General features: G+C 60.1%; 1 protein-coding gene across 1 annotated transcript; it reads left to right on the forward strand.

Moving 5' to 3' along the window:
* Nucleotides 1-46: 46 nt before the first annotated feature.
* On the forward strand, nucleotides 47-14,498 carry AKR1E2 (aldo-keto reductase family 1 member E2). Its single transcript, XM_006906938.3, has 10 exons — nucleotides 47-190; nucleotides 3,751-3,918; nucleotides 5,470-5,586; nucleotides 7,290-7,367; nucleotides 8,694-8,816; nucleotides 10,627-10,724; nucleotides 12,350-12,422; nucleotides 12,888-12,971; nucleotides 13,754-13,836; nucleotides 14,095-14,498. Exons 1-10 carry the CDS (start codon nucleotides 107-109, stop codon nucleotides 14,135-14,137), a joined length of 951 nt encoding a protein of 316 aa, XP_006907000.1. The 5' UTR covers nucleotides 47-106; the 3' UTR covers nucleotides 14,138-14,498.
* Nucleotides 14,499-15,386: the final 888 nt, after the last annotated feature.

Below are 15,386 nucleotides of genomic sequence, written 5' to 3' on the forward strand. Positions count from 1 at the left end.
CGCGGTGTCCCGTGCCGGCGCTGCCAGCCAATCGCTGTGTCCGGGGCCAGCGCTACCAGCCAACCGCTGTGTCCGGGGCCGGCGCTGCTAGCCAGTCTCCACAGCGATGGCTTCACTCTCCGGTGTGGCAGCTGCAGACGTCCCCCGAAGCATGGAGAAGATACCTATTGTGGGCCTGGGCACCTGGAAGGTGAGGCGGCCTCGCGGTGGGGAGGTGCGGGGCCTGTCCTCTCTGCGATCCGCCCTGATGTGGAGGAGCCACCCGCGGGGACACCTGCTGGGACACCCGCGGGGACACCCGCAGCAGCATAGGCCAACCAACTGGTCGCCTGTACTTCCTTGGGAGGCTTACTGTGTTTGAAAAAATTGATAGAATTTTTAGATCGCAAATTTTCTAAGAATGGGAGTTGTCCCTGTGGCATTTTTTTTTTTTCAATTAGAGTTAACATCCGATATTATTTTATATTAGTTTCGGGTGTGCAACATGGTGGTTAAAGGTTTATGTAACTTTCAGAGGGATTCCCTTCCCCCACATTGGCCTAATGCCCACCTGGCACCATACATAGTTATTACAGTATTGGGGCCAAATCATAATTATTCAGAACTAATGTTTGGGAAGGCCCAGAGGAAAAAGTCGTCAAGGTTGGGTAAGGGCAGAAAGAGTGGCAGCCACCTGACTAGATCAAACAGCAACTGTCGTTGGAATACATTATCTGTATCAAAAAGATAAGGAAATGGCTCCATGACCCGCTAGGTGTTACCGGACTTTATTTCCTGCGTAAGACCCTGATGGTGGAAGTGGTTTGGACTTCACGTGTGACTTCTAATTCCTGTGGGACTTCTAATTCCTGTCCGTGCTTTGAGACATACACTGACTAAAAGGCCTTTCATGTTTGCTTTTTTTTTTTTTAACTGAGTCTTTGATAAAAAGATGTTCCTTTAAAAAATCACACAGGAAGTTATTGGAAAGTAGGAATTAGAATGACCAATCCCTGTTCGTCTAAATATCGTTTAAATGATTTCTTTTATCCATATCAGCTCTCAGAGGCCAAAGGTATGGTTTTACGGTTTTACACATTGTCTTGTCCGCATCTGGCCAAGGACGTGCATTTGGCAGCCATTCGATAAGCACTTGATGACTTTAATGGCCTTGACTTTCTTGCCTGACTGATTCTGTCTTCTACGTCTTCTGTCTTCTGCACGTGGCTGGATATAGAAGTCCACGTGATCTTGCACACAGGGTAAGGAAAAGCTGTGAAAACCGTACTTAAGAGGCCAAAACCTCCCTTTGTTGCGGTAGGCCTTCAGGTTTTCCACAACACAACCTGCAGAAGCTCGGCGGCTTAGCAGCACATGCTTCGTTACCGCTGCAGGTCCAGTTGTCAGCCGGACAGCTTCATGTGGACCTCGGCCTGGCTCACTCACATGTCCAGGGGCCGGCAGGTCTCACTTGGGACCTGTGGGCCGCTCCACTTAACTTTCATCCTCAAGCAGGCTAGCCCAGGGCTATTGGGACCATGGCGACAAGACCTGCCAGGCTGCTGAGGCCGAGGCTTGGAACTGGCATCTCTGATGCATTCAGTCAGCCAAAGCGAAACACAAGGACAGCTTCGGTTCTGGGGGGAGACGGGCCTAGCTGTGTCTGGGCCTAGCTGTGTCTGGGCCTGTGGAATCACATTAAATCAGTCTAGGAGAATCGGCATCTTTGTGATGTCAAATCTGGCCCTCTAGAAGCATGGTGTATTTCGTTAGTAAATTCTCCTAAACATATTTCCTCTCTAAATGTCCCTTCACGTGGTGGTATAGCTTTCCCCGTAGAGAACACACGCTTCTTTGTTGGAATTCTTCCTGGGTATTCAGTAGTCTGTAACACGGCTGAAATAACGCTTATCTGAAACTATGTTCTCAACTTGTTTGCTTTCGGTGCCTAGAAAAACAGCTGTCTTTGGTTCATTTACCACCATCTCAGTCGCTTCGCTAAACTGTACTCTTATTTCCGTGAACTCGCCTACAGTTTCTCTTGGGTTTTCTACATAAACGATCGTATTGTTTGCAGATAATGAGAGTTTCCTTTGCTTGTGCTCTGATCCTTCAGCCTCAGATGGCATTTTCTGAGTTGTCTGTTTTGGGCGGGACGTCCGGTGCAGTGGCCCCTCCGTCGCGTTCCTGACTTTACAGGCAATGCTTCCAACATTTCCATGATTATGGGTGATGCCTGCCTGGGTTTTTCGGTTTGTTTTTGTTCTCCTGAGTTTTTGTTGTTTTAAACATGGATATTCTCTATTGGGTTAAAGAGTTTCCTTTCTCCTAATTTATTAAGAGTCTAAATCACGAGTGCGTGTTGAATTTTATCCAACATCAATCGAGAGGGTTTTTTTTTTTCTTTTTATCTATGAATCATTATGGATTTTCTATTATCAAGCCATCCTTGGATATCTAGGCTAACCTCAGTATGAGTGTGCTACATCATTTTTCTTATTGTATCTAACTTGTTTTACTGAGGATTTTTGCAACTATATTCATAAGTGAGATAAATGTATAATTTTTAACGTTTTGTCTGCTTTTGATGTCAGGGTTGTGCTGGTTTGGTAGAATGATTTTCTACCAAATGAGTTGGGAGTGATTTTCTCTTTTTCTCTTGTCCAAAAGATTTTGTTTAAATTGAGTTTTCTGTTCTGAAAATCTAGTAGAACTCTGCACGTATGTATATCTTAAACTAATCGCTTCATTTTTTGAATAATCATGAGACAATTCAGTGTATATTGCTTCTGAAGTTGTTCTAGGAATTTTTCCATTTCGTTTCATTTTTCCAAATTGCCAGCTTACAGTTACTGACAACATTTTCATAGATTTCGAATCTCTACTTTATCTGTATGTGCTCTCATTCACGTCACTTAAAAAAGTCGGTCTTCTCAGTCTTGTCAGGAGTTTGGCTACTTCATTAAGGTTTTTCGAAGAACCAGCCTCTGACCTTGTTGACCTTCTGTTTTATCTTTGATATTTATTCTTATTGTCATTTCCTCTTCTAATTCCTCGGTGGTTCCTTTTCTGACTTAAGATGGATCCTTGGTTCATTAGCTTGCAGCCACTCTGAATCCAGCGCTTGTTAAACGAAGATCTGGCTCTCCGAGGTCGACGTGAGGACGGCTCTGCGAGCCCCGAAGCCCACTGGGAATGTTGGGGTGGGTGGAATGGAGCCTTCCAGCGTGTCTTCCCCCTCCCAGGCCCTGTGCTGGCAGGCTGCCCAGGGCACACTGAGCGCTTTCTCCGCCAAACATCCGTACTCTGCAGACACCAGGCTGCTCCTGGGTTTGGGCAGACGCTGCCATGCGAAGAGCTAGCTGGCTTCTGTGAGCGTCTGTGCACCTGTACACAGGGACTGGCATCTCTGCGGGCCCAGGGCGGGTCTGTGCCTCCTCGTAGCTCAGCCATCGTTATCATTATCATTATCATTATTATTATTATTATTGATCATCCTACATCGGCTTATTCCTTGTTCACCGAGGAAGCACAGCCTCTCGCTTGTTTACTCGCAGGCACTAAAGACACCTATAGAGTTTCGCCCAAGTACGGGGGGAGCTGAACCGAGGCGGTGGGTCCCCGCTTTCTGGCCTCAGTGCCCTCATTTTAGGGCCCATGGAGAACGGTGCCAGTCCAGTGGCGTCTGCATCTCCGGGTGCCGGCTCTGCGTTCTGCGGGGCCGGCTTCTCCTGAGCGTGTGCGGGTGACGTGCGCGTCTCTCCTCCGCAGGCGGCTCCCGGGGAGGTGACGGAGGCGGTGAAGCTGGCCATCGACGCGGGGTACCGGCACTTCGACTGCGCGTACCTGTACCACAACGAGGGCGAGATCGGCGCCGGCCTCCAGTGCAAGGTCACCGAGGGCGCCGTGCGGCGGGAGGACCTGTTCATCACCAGTAAGGTAGGACGCCCCAGGCCCGAGGGGCGGCCGATGAGGGCCTGGCGACAGGACAGCTGGCTCGGCGCCCGGACGATTTCCCAGGCTGCCGTGGAGCTGGCCACTCCATCCATACTTGACCCAGGCCTGACTTCTGGGAGTGGCGCGGCTGAAGGGACCGGGGACAGCGTGATAAGCGGAGGGGACAGCACGAGGCATGGGTCAGTGCGTGGGGTACGGGGACCTGTCAGAAGCTTGCGGTTAGCTCCTGGGTCGAGCAGTGTTGGCAGCCGACAGGAGCAGCGAGGCCGGTGCCGGGGACGGGCTGGCCCCGGAAGGCCGGATGCCGTCTTAGGGGTGCCCTTTGTCCCCAGGTCTCAGGGGGCCGCTCGCCTCCATGTGAGTGGGACCAGCGCCGTGTGGGAGATGTGGCCGGGGCGGGCCGCGTGCGTGTGGACGGAGGCGGGAGGCAGGAGACCGTAACGGCCGTGGAGGTGGGAGGGGGCGATGGCCGAGCTGGGAGCAGCAGCTTGCTAAGGCCATCAGGCCAGGAACCGTGGGGTCACGTGCCAGCTCTGGCCTGAGACGTGAGGGACGGCGTCAGTCACAGCTGGCTTGGGCCCCAGCGTCCTCGTCCTCGCGTGTGGCACAGACTCTGCGGTGCTTACTCCCTGAGTGTCTTCCACAGTCGCAGGGTTCAGTCTGCCCCTGTAGTAGGTTTGCTGCTCCGTCACCAGAGAGAGTTCCTGCTCGTCACTCAGCAGTGCTGTGACAGAGCAGGCGATGTGTGACCTTGACCAAGGGACCACAATCTCCCCTGACCGCCGGGGTGCGGCGATGGGCACCTGGGGGTTTGTGTCCAGGGCCAGTCCTGTGATCTGGGGACAGGTCACCCCCTAGAGGCTGCGTGCCCACTATTCTAGAAATTTAGAAAAGCCTTAGAAATATAAGTTTTAAAAAACAAATCGGAGATATACCCACCACCTAGAAAGCATTATTGTTAACAGTATGACATACTTACTTCTGGTTTCTTTTTTGTTAATACCCTGTGCTTGTGGTTTATTTTTGCATATTTTGATCTTCTTTCTTCTGCTTATTTTTGTTTGTCCTTTTGCTGCGATGGCGCCTTCAGATCAGCTTCTGTCACAGTTAATCTTAAATAGTATAATGAAGCAAATAATGAGCGAGAACGAGTCACGAAGTCACTGTGTCACAGAGGGCATACGCGGCCGTGGCTGAGTGCCCACCTGCTCTAACCGCAGGACGACGAGGCCTCAGTCACAGAGAACCTTCCACAGGGGGTCTGTTTAAGTGGGAAACTCAGTACAGAAATTCTGCAGATTTTTCCTCATATCTTTTCTGTCTGCGGGCATCTGTTTTTGGTCCCAGTGGATGCAGATATTTCATGCTTCCCCGACCTCCATGAGGGGAGTGAGGCAGAGGGAGCCGGCTTTGCAGACGTGTGGCCCCCGGGGGCCTGTGCCACTGCCCGCTGCGTTTACGGCCGTCTGCTCCTGGGTGCTTTGTGGGAGCCAGGGGCCGACGTGGCAGTGAGCTGTCCGCCTCCCCTTGCAGCTCTGGTGCACCTGCCATAAGAAGACCTTGGTGAGAGCAGCCTGCTGCAGGACCCTGAAGGACTTGAAGCTGGACTACTTGGACCTCTACCTCATGCACTGGCCAATGGGCTTCAAGGTACTGCTCGGGCGCTGCCGAGTCCTCGCTGGCACCGTTCTGCCTGGTCTTGCCCGGCGGGCGGTGGGGAGAGCTGGGCCGGCAGCCGGGGCACAGGGGTCCTCAGGCGGCGGCAGCCACACACGCACAGTCACCTGTCCCCAGGCCTCGGCTCAGGACAGGCTTGGGCTCAAGGTCCTCCAGTCCCCTTGGTCCTTGCTTCTCTAAGCCAAGCGGGCAGCCATCTTTCCCACCGGTCTTCAGGGGAAAGCAGGTCTCAGAGCACACGCTGCTGCTCTCGTCACTTCCCAGGGCCCTGGGGCGCGACAGCCGCTCTGTGGAATGGGGCCCATCCGCCTGATCACCGGCAGTGGGCCCGGTGGGGTCTGGGGGAGCTTATTTCTCCATCCGGTTTGTGCTCTCCACTGGACTGCACCTCACGCCGTGTCTCCGTCACACCAGCTCGCCCCTCGCCCAGCCTCGGCCCGGGCTGGTCCTGGCGTGGGTGGCCCCGTGCACCGGCCCCTCCAAGATGCAGCCTGCCCAACCCGGGGCTCAGTCCCCCAGGTGGCCCTGGGGAGCAGAGACATCCTCGGAAGGGCGTTGTCCCTCCGTTGGTGTGGGCGGCGGTGCACGGGCGTCCCCCACGTGTGCGCGTGTGTGAGGAGCTCGTGCATGGTGTGCGCCCAGCGCGGTGTCTTTCTAGATTAAGCCGCAGAAACCGCTTCGTGCCGCGTGCGGCTTTGCCTCCAGCTCTGTGCTTTCGATGAGGATGTGACAGCGGCACATCATCACGCTGGCAGGGCAGAGCGGCGGGGCTGAGGGTGCCGGTTCAGGGCCCGCTGCTCTGCAGTGGCCGCGTCCACGGCTGCCGAGCTCCGCTCTTGGGGAACCAGGCACGGCGGAGGCGCCTCGTGCACCTTCCCCTCTCGGGCCTCACCACGGCTCTGCGTGTGGGCCGCGTTCCTGTCCCCGTGGCTCAGGTGGGGCAGCCGAGGCGCAGGGAGGCTCTGGAGGGTTCCCGGGGCCCAGGAGCCGTCATCCTCTGGCAGGTCACTGTCCTGGGCCGTCTGGGTGTCAGCCGACCCCAAGGACGGGGCCAGGCAGTGCTCGTGCAGAGGCAGAGGGACGCGGCACTGTGGGAGGGGGCTCTGTGGCGGGACAGTTAGTTGCTTCATATGGAAAATTCCTCAGAAACGTGGGTCAGGCTGCAGTTTCAGACGGCTTTCCCCGTGTAGCTCACGAGAACGATTGGGTGTCACTGAGTAAACGTGTGTCGCGCACACCCCGTCTGCCCATGAGAGGCAGCAGCGCTGAGCGTGGCGGGCAGGCGGACTGCACGTCGGTGCCCGCGGCCGCCTGTGCTCTGTGCCCTAATCCCCACTGCTCTGCCCCGCCGTGGTGGGGGGCTAGGAAAAGCAGGGCGGAGCCTGGCAGTGTGCTCGGGGGGCAGTCGACCCTGCTCGTCCCCCGAAGATGCCGAACCGCGTTCTGCCACGGGCCAGCCTCCAAGTCATCCTTTCCTGCCCGGCGAGGTGTGGGCAGTGGACGTCCGGGCCGGCGGGGACTTCGCTGGCCACCCAGTCCGGCCAGCGCGAGGTCTTGCCAAGGCGCGAGCGGGGCCTGGGGAAAGGAGGCCGCAGGGCACCGTGCCGCCTGCACCCAGCCCCCCGATTGGGGTGCCAGCCCTGCCTCAGCAAGCTGCTCCCCTCTCGTCCTCGCAGCCCGGGGAGGAGGACCTGCCTTTGGACCACAACGGCATGACAGTTCCGAGTGACACCGACTACCTGGACACGTGGGAGGTAGGCTGAGCCCGGGCGGCGTCTCCCATGGGGCCCTCTCCTGCTTAGAGACACTGGCCTGTGTGTCCTCGAGACGCACATGTGTCACACATGTACGGAGGGGACGCCAGGCTACGGGACTCAGAGCTCGGTGTCGTCTGGCTCGTCTGAAACCTGTTTTAGGGATAGCTGATCCAGACCACCCTTCGCCCTAAAATGCTTATTCATTCTTTGGTTTAAAAATACCACATGGTCATTGCCGAAACTACAGGAGAATGTGAAAAAGAAAATTTCACCGTCTGTGCCCCGTCAGCTGGTGTCACCCTCCCTGGTGACCTGCAGTCCCTGTGGCCCCTTCGTAGGCGTCTCGGGAGGGAAACCGTGGCCGCCGGTGACGCCAGGGTGGGGCTGGGAGGAGAGGGGCCACGTCCGGCCTGCTGCAGGCGTCTGGGTGAGAAGCGGTGAGGCCTGCGGTGAAGCGGGAGTCAGGAGGTAACAGGTGTGGGGCACGTGGCAGTGAATCCAAGGTGTGGGAGGCTGGCCCGAGCCCCGCCCACCGGGCACCTGGAGCCTGGTGGACCAGCCTGAGAGTGAGCGTGAGCGAGGGGACAGCGCGAGTCCCCTGGAACCGCCCGGCCTCGGCCTCCCACTCCCAACAGCCAAATCGGCCGGACAGGGGTGACCCAGGCATCTGAGCTGTCGGCCACCCACGGCCCCGGGCCCAGGTTCACCGATGCTGGGCTGTTGGCGTCACACAGGCGAGGCCTGGGTGACGTCTGCGGTGCACACCAACTCTGGCCGCCAGCCCCACGGCCACTTAGCAACGTGCCGCCCGCTCGCCCCGGTGCATCTGAAGCTGAGGGCCAGCCCGGCCTGCCGGTCAGGCAACAGCACAGGACTTCCAGGCGCTCTGCCCTCGAGCCCCGTCAGGCGGGGGGCAGTGCTGGGTCGGAGTGGCCTGCATCAGCGTGCTGAGGGGGGCGGCGAGCTAGGCAGTCGGCGGGCGTTCCCACAGGCACCAGGGCAGTCAGAACCATCACAGCTGCAGTGCCGAGTGTTAGCTGAGTGCCGTGTGCATGATTCGGTATGTCCTTAACCCTGTGACATGGATAATCGTCCCCTTTGGGCAGATGAGGAAATCGAGGCTTAGCGAGGTCATATCATGGTGCCCAAGACCCCCAGCCACTAACCGACAGAAACGTAGACCTCAGATGCTCCTGACACGTCAAGTAAAATGTCCTCAGATGTCGAGCAGAGCCAGTTGTGGAATGCCGTGCGAAGGAGCGCGTGCCACAGGTGGTCAGTGGAGTGGACGGCCACGCCACAAGTCGTTCTCGTCCCTGCTAGGCCATGGAGGACCTGGTGGACGCAGGGCTGGTGAAGGCCATCGGAGTGTCCAACTTCAACCACGAGCAGCTGGACAGACTTTTGAGTAAACCCAACTTGCGGTTCAAGCCATTGACCAACCAGGTGAGCTGTGGACGCCAAGCAGCTTTAGCTGACACAGCCGGCTTCTCCGCTGTCCCCACCGCTTGCCTGTGCTGGAGACGAAAGCGGGGGCAGAGCGCGAGGCAGGCTGTGGAAGGTGACACGGGGCAGTGGACGGTGACGGCGGGCGGGCAAGGCCTTTTTAAAGGCGTGTCTGTGAGGAGGTGGCGTTGGATGGAAGGCGAGAGATAAGCGTCTCCCCGTGTGCAGCCGTGGGGGGTCAGCAGATGTCTTGGGAAATGGCAGCAGGCCTGGCAGGCCCTCATCCCTCGTTGGTGATGGTCAGAGGCCGCCGGCCTCCCGGGGGAGAGCCAAGGGCCCCTCCCCGCTCTCCCCAGCCGAGCAGGTTGCAGCGGGAAACCGCGGGACAACCGAAAGGTTCTCAGACGCTGCTGAGACTTGAATGCCGCAGGATGAGGGGCAGTTTCATAGACTAGCTGGCTCTGTAAGGTGAAGGACATTTATTTTACTTAAACTTCTTATTAGCATCTTGTGTATTTGCAAAAAGTGCATACGTGAGATCAGAGTTTGGTACGTGCCCATGACGGCCCTCGCCCTGGGAAAAACCCCACGGCCGGCGTCCCAGGAGCCCCCGCCCGCCGAGGGCTGCCCGTGTCTGACAGCGCAGGCTGGCCTGCGGACCGTGCCCGGACGTGCGACACGCATGCTCCTCTGGGTCTGGCTCCCCACACGCAGCATGCGTGTCAGATCCTCCCGTGTTCGCGCGGGGCCGTCCACCTTGTCCCCATGCGAGGGTCCCGTCTGCTGTCGAAAGGCCTTCGGGCTGTCCCACTTTGGGGACACTCCGAACAGAGCATCGCGTTCTGCACCTTGGTATAAATGGCACTCCAAACCGAGGCACAGCAGACGCAGGGATCCCCGTGGCTGGGCCTCGCAGGCAGCTCGGTGAGCACACACGTGTGCAGCGACCAGAGCCAGGGCCGGCCACAGCCTCCCCGAGGCTCTGGCCACCAGCATGGGGAGCGGCCCACATCCAGCCTGCTGCCCCTGGTCTCCCCGCCTCCAGACCTCGGGCACATAGGCTGTTTCTGTGCAGAGCTGCTCCCGCCGTGTGTCCGGCATCGGCTTAGTGGTACTTTAAATCAGGGGCGTGCTGCCGCCCAGACTGTGAGGTGGGGAGGCCTTGCCACCCAGTGGGTGGTGAACCCCAGCAGCACCCCTTCGAGGGGCTTCTGGGAAGCCAGCGGCCTCTCCTTCAGGTCCCTGGCTGGGCCTCCTGGCCGGCGGGCACTGTCCATGGTTCTGAACCCGCTCTGCCGCGTGTTTACTCTAAGCCTCTCCCGGCTGGAAGCAGGTGGGCACTCAGGACGTGCAGGAGGCGGGAGTCTGCTCACGAGTTTCCTGAGCTGCCCCCAGGGGTTGGCCGCAGCGTGTTTGTCACGCGTGCCTCCCCTGCCTCCGTCATCCGCTGGACAAACACTCGCCGAGCACCTGCCGTCCACCTACATGTTGGGGAGCCAGGTGTCTGCGAGCAGAACCCAGGCCCAAGTCCCCGCCCCCATGCAGCACTCGCCCCAGTGGCCAAGCAGCCGGTCACAAAGAGCGACGACACCTGCGCTGCCCACTAGTGGCCCGTGTACCGGGCCCACGGTGTGCCCTGACGCCATCCCTCAGGCCTGTCTACGGGCGGCACCTCTGAGCCCCGCAGCCCGGCCCTTCACTGCCCAGGCGTGGGCCGCGGGCTTGGGATGGCCACGCGGCTCGTCGGGGGCAGGGCTGGGATGCCCACATGGGTCTGAGTGGTCTCGGTCAGCTGTGATTGTCCTCGCAGATCGAGTGCCACCCGTACCTTGCTCAGAAGAACCTGATCAGCTTCTGCCAGTCCAGAGGTGTGTCCGTGACTGCGTACCGGCCCCTCGGTGGCTCCAGGTAGGGGCGCGTGGCCGGAGTGGGTGCACGGTCAACGGAGGGTGAGCAGGGCGGGGAGACCTCAGCCACCCTGTGTGCTGGGGGGCCGGTGCCGGGAGCTGTCGAGGGCCTAGTCATGCATAAGGGGCATGACAAGCAGGAAGCGCCGAGCTCACGCCTCGTGTCCACAGTCCTCTGCCAGCCCCATCAGGACAGGCCACATGTCTCCACCTCTGTGGAAAGGTCCCCCAGAAGCTGAACTCTGCCCTGAGCCCCCAACATCAGCGGACGAGCCGCCGCCCACAGCCCCCTGGGCCAGAGCATGGGATCGTCCTTCCCGGCCCCCAGCCCACCGGTCAGCAAGGGCGCCAGTCATCTGCCTGCGACCTCGGAGTCCGTCTCCACTCTGTGCCATGTCACCGCCCTCGTGACAGCGGCCCCTGACTCCTCCCAAGTTGGCCGGGTTCTCAGCCACCGTCCGCACAGCCGTGTCACCCTCCTGCTGACAGACTCTTCAGGTCCTGGCATGGCCTAGTGGTCCCGACAGGCCTGGCCGCCTCACCTCCTTCCCTCCTGCGAACATGCCTGCACCTAGGCCGTCACACGCCCTTCCCGTGTCTGTGCTTCTGCACTGTTCTCTTCACCCGGAAAGCTTGTTGCCATCTTTCTTTTTAATCGGGCTAACTCCAATGTCTAATGTAAGGCTTAATTCAGGGCCACCTCCTCCAGGCGGCCCTCCTGATTTCCCCTTATCTGTGTTTTGTCCACAGCCCGTCACACTATCTTGTCCATACTTTCTTCTCAGTCTCTCCCGCGTGGCAGAGCTACTGGCGTGCAGGGCTACACCTAAGTCGTGACTCTCGGCCCAGCCCCTAGCTTAGTGCCCAGGGCACGACAGCAGCACAGCAAAGACCAAAATTATTTGCTTTTGCCCGCGTGTCCCCCGGTGAGATGGGCCCGAGTGTGTGAACTTGGGAGAGGCTGAGTCATATCCGCAGCTGAGCCCGGGCGGCAGAACCCAGTGGGACAGTGAGTGGAGGGAGGTGGCCAGCGCCCTGGGCCCACGGCCAGATGCAGTGGGCTCTGGTCCCTGCAGGAGTCGCTGAGGGCTGTTCCTCGCCCAGTGCGCGAAATGTTGATTAACTGCTCAATAAACATTCGCTGGACGATGGCTCCGCGGGGCGCGTCAGGCCTGTCTGCGGCTGGGCAGACGCCGAGGGGCAGGTCCGGGGCAGCCTCACAGCCGCAGGAAGGCCCGCGTGTCCACCACACCGGCTTCCTCGTGGCAGTCGACGGCGGCTCGTCTGGGGCCACCATCCGCAGCCGTCTGTTCTTGGCGGTGGCGCTGCCGGCCCCCAGGAAGAGCCCGGAAGCCGTGGCAGAGGCAGAGGCCTGCGCGCCCCAAGCTGCCTCCCGCGTCTCCAGACAGAGCACCACGTAGGCATGGGCAGTGCGTCCAGCCATGTTCCCCAGGTGTGAACCTTGACGTCCCTAGACAGCAGGTGTGGTGACAGGCTTTCCTGCACCACCCAGACATCCCGCAGGTGTTGGAGCCAGACAGGAGGAGCGCAGGGCTCCCACGGTGGAGGGGGTCTCGCCTTCCTGAGGGGCGGCGTGGGGTCTTAGCCCTGCCCTGTCCCCTGCAGCGAGGGGGTGGACCTGATGGACGACCCTGTGATTCAGAGCATCGCACGGAAGCATCAGAAGTCTCCGGCTCAGGCAGGTGGGGCGCCTGCTGGGCGGGGGAACGCCGCTCGGCTTGCTCCGGGAGCCCTGGACCAGGTGGGGAGGACCCTTCTGGCCAAGCTGGTAACTGACCAGAGCTCTCTGGTGTTCCTCAGACCCCTGGGGCCGCATCCCTCAGCCCGCCCGCTGAGTGACCGGAAGAGGCATCTAGTACTCTCTCCTTGCTCTGAGGGCCTGTTGTTTGAGGACTGGACACGGTCATGAAGTCTCGCTGAGGCGCTGGCTGGTCCTCTGAGCTCCCAGGCCAGCGGCATCTCTCGCCCCGTGCCGGTGGCACAAAGTGACGTTTGTCCCTAAGGCTCTGGAATGGAGAGTGTGTGGTCACAGCATCCGTGGCCCCGACGGTGGGCTTTGTGCACAGAAAACGTGACCCTCGGGGAAGCAGCTGGACCCCATCCCCATATGACCCCGTCTCATATTAGGCTTTTTTTCCTGCAGATATTGGTCCGGTTTCAGGTCCAGAGAAATGTGATCGTCATTCCCAAGTCCGTTAACCCAAAGCGGATTCTCGAGAACATTCAGGCAAGTGTCTTCCTGGGTGTCAGAGGGCTGGGGCCCCGTGTGAGCGGGAGCCTCTCGCCGGGCCACAGCGTGGGGACCGGAGCTGAGGCCCTAGCCCAGGCTGCAGACAGGGTGAAACGGGGAGGGAGGCGCGGTGGACCAGGGTGCCAGCCCCGCTCGGCCACACTGCCGATGGTCCCCGCTGCCGGGGCCAGCCTCTCCAGGCCGAGCCGCGAACACGGAGTCCCCGCCTCTGCCGCACCGCGCAGAGGGGCTCCTGTGGCCGGGGCCTGTCCCTTCCTGGGCGCAGGGGGCCGTCTCTCCTGGCCCTCGGCTGGCTGTCCTGTGTAGAAGCTGCGAAGCAGGAACAGGTCGCCGGCCCCAGGTGTGTCAGGGCCAAATGGGAGCAGCCGAGCACACGGGCCGGCAAGACACCTGCGGGTCACGCGTGTCACGGCCACTGCGGAGTCACGGGGCCTCCCTAGCTGCGCGGGGTGGAACAGATGTTTTGGGGGATATTGGGACATTTTGGGGTGTTTCTGCAATCGTGGGGAACTTCTTTGCTACACCTTTGGACTGCTCTGTATACCCCTCACTCCTGAGGGACAAATAGCGCACACCCTATCTTTCCAAGGGCTCCAGACGGCCACATGCCAGTGCCTCTGGGAGCAGAGGCCGAGGGCCGGGGACCACAACGGGTGTCACAGAAAGTGTCCCCCAGGCGTCGGCTCAGCGCCCCGCAGTGGCTCGTGCTCCGCTGAGTGTCCCCTGCGTGAGCCGTGGATATCGTGCTTTGGTTCCAGGTATTCGACTTCGAGTTGACAGAACAGGAAATGAATGACCTTCTAGGCCTGGACAGGAACCTGCGACTCTGTGCCTTCGACACGTGAGTGGGCTCCGCCACCGCTGGGCACAGGCGCCGTCACCCCCGACGGCCGGTCCCCAGACGGCCGCGTGTGACACTTGAGGCTGATTAAGGCTTGATCTCAGAATCGTCACTGTTCGGGGAAGGACCCCTCAGTGAGCCCAAGGACGAGGGTCGCGTGCCAGGGACCACGGAAACACGTAACTCGGTCGCTCACAACGTTTCTCGTACACTGAGAGTCTCTCTCTGTTTCTTCGCCATTTATTTTCTGGTCTCCAGAACCAAAAACCACAAGGACTACCCCTTCAACACAGCGTTCTGAGGCGTGGACGGGACAGCGCCAGGGGCCCCGGCCCGACGCCGTTCGAGGGGCCAGCGCCCAGACCGTGGCCTTCGGGTCCTGACGGAGCCGGCCATGGGGACGTGAGTGGCTGACCTTCATGACAAACCACCGCTCCGGAGCTGGCTGATGGTGTACGGGGGAGGGAGTAGCCTGAGCCACCCACCTGTGCCCTGTGTCCCCACCTCTCACCCCTCCCCCGTCCCCCTGTCCCCACGTCCCGCAGAGGCCCCCTGGTGCCTGGAAGGGAAGCAGGTGAGCTGGGAGCAGCCTTCCCTCCCCGAGCCCTGAATTCTGATGTCAAAATGTCCCTGCTCAATAAAGCCTTCGGAGCCAGCGTCAACACCCTGCCTCCACGGCGCGTCCGGGGCAGCTGCGCACGCTGTCCCCTGTGCATGGGTATGGCTTCCTGCCCGCACGGTCGCTGTCCATGGGGAGTCGGTGGCTCCTGGGCGTCTGCCTGGCGCCCCATCTCGGGCTGCGTCTGAGCCCCACCGGTGCCAGGGAGGAGCAGAGGCCCAGAAACGCTTTCGTCGCCCAGTGGTGACTGAGTCTGCAGTCTTGGCCTATTTCCGGCCGGGTGCCCTGCCTGCCTTCAGTGTGGGAGGCCGGCTGCCTGCTGTCATGCTCCAGGTCACCGCCCCAACTTCCTTCGTGTCCTAGCCTCGTGCGCCTTCTCAGTGGGGAGAGGGGACGGGGTGCTGGTGGCAGCAGCGGGACGAGCTTCTGAGGCCAGGAGGCAGGCGGCGAGGGGCCTGGGCGGAGTCCAGGGCTCCCCCAGCACGTGGTGGGAGAACAGCACACTCTCCTCGATCCCACGGGTGGCCTGGAGCACTTGCCCCGGGCTCTGGTGGGAAAGAGACCCCCAGCTGTCCCCGAGCAAGCCATCAGCGGAGACCGAGGGCCCTTAGCCGCAGCCCGCGTGGCTGAGGATCTGTGCAGACCACCGAGCCCGGGGCATGGGGGTCCAGCCCCCAACCTCTGCTCTACTGCCTACGCGCTGGACTCTTCCGCTGGGCTCACAGGAGAGGGGCACCCACCCAGGCCCCTCGCCTTTCCCCGGGGCCCTGGTGACACTGCCTGAGGACTCCCCTTTTCTCTAGTCACTGTTTGGTGTAGAGGTCACAAAAGCCCTCGACGACAGGAAAACAGGCCTCTGCCTGAGTGTGCAGAAGGGGCCCGTGGCCTCCCCGCTCTGGTCCCACCTGCGTAACAGCAGAGGCTGGGCGGG

The sequence above is a fragment of the Pteropus alecto genome, unplaced genomic scaffold (assembly GCF_000325575.1).
Source record: "Pteropus alecto unplaced genomic scaffold, ASM32557v1 scaffold11, whole genome shotgun sequence".
Taxonomy (NCBI): domain Eukaryota; kingdom Metazoa; phylum Chordata; class Mammalia; order Chiroptera; family Pteropodidae; genus Pteropus; species Pteropus alecto.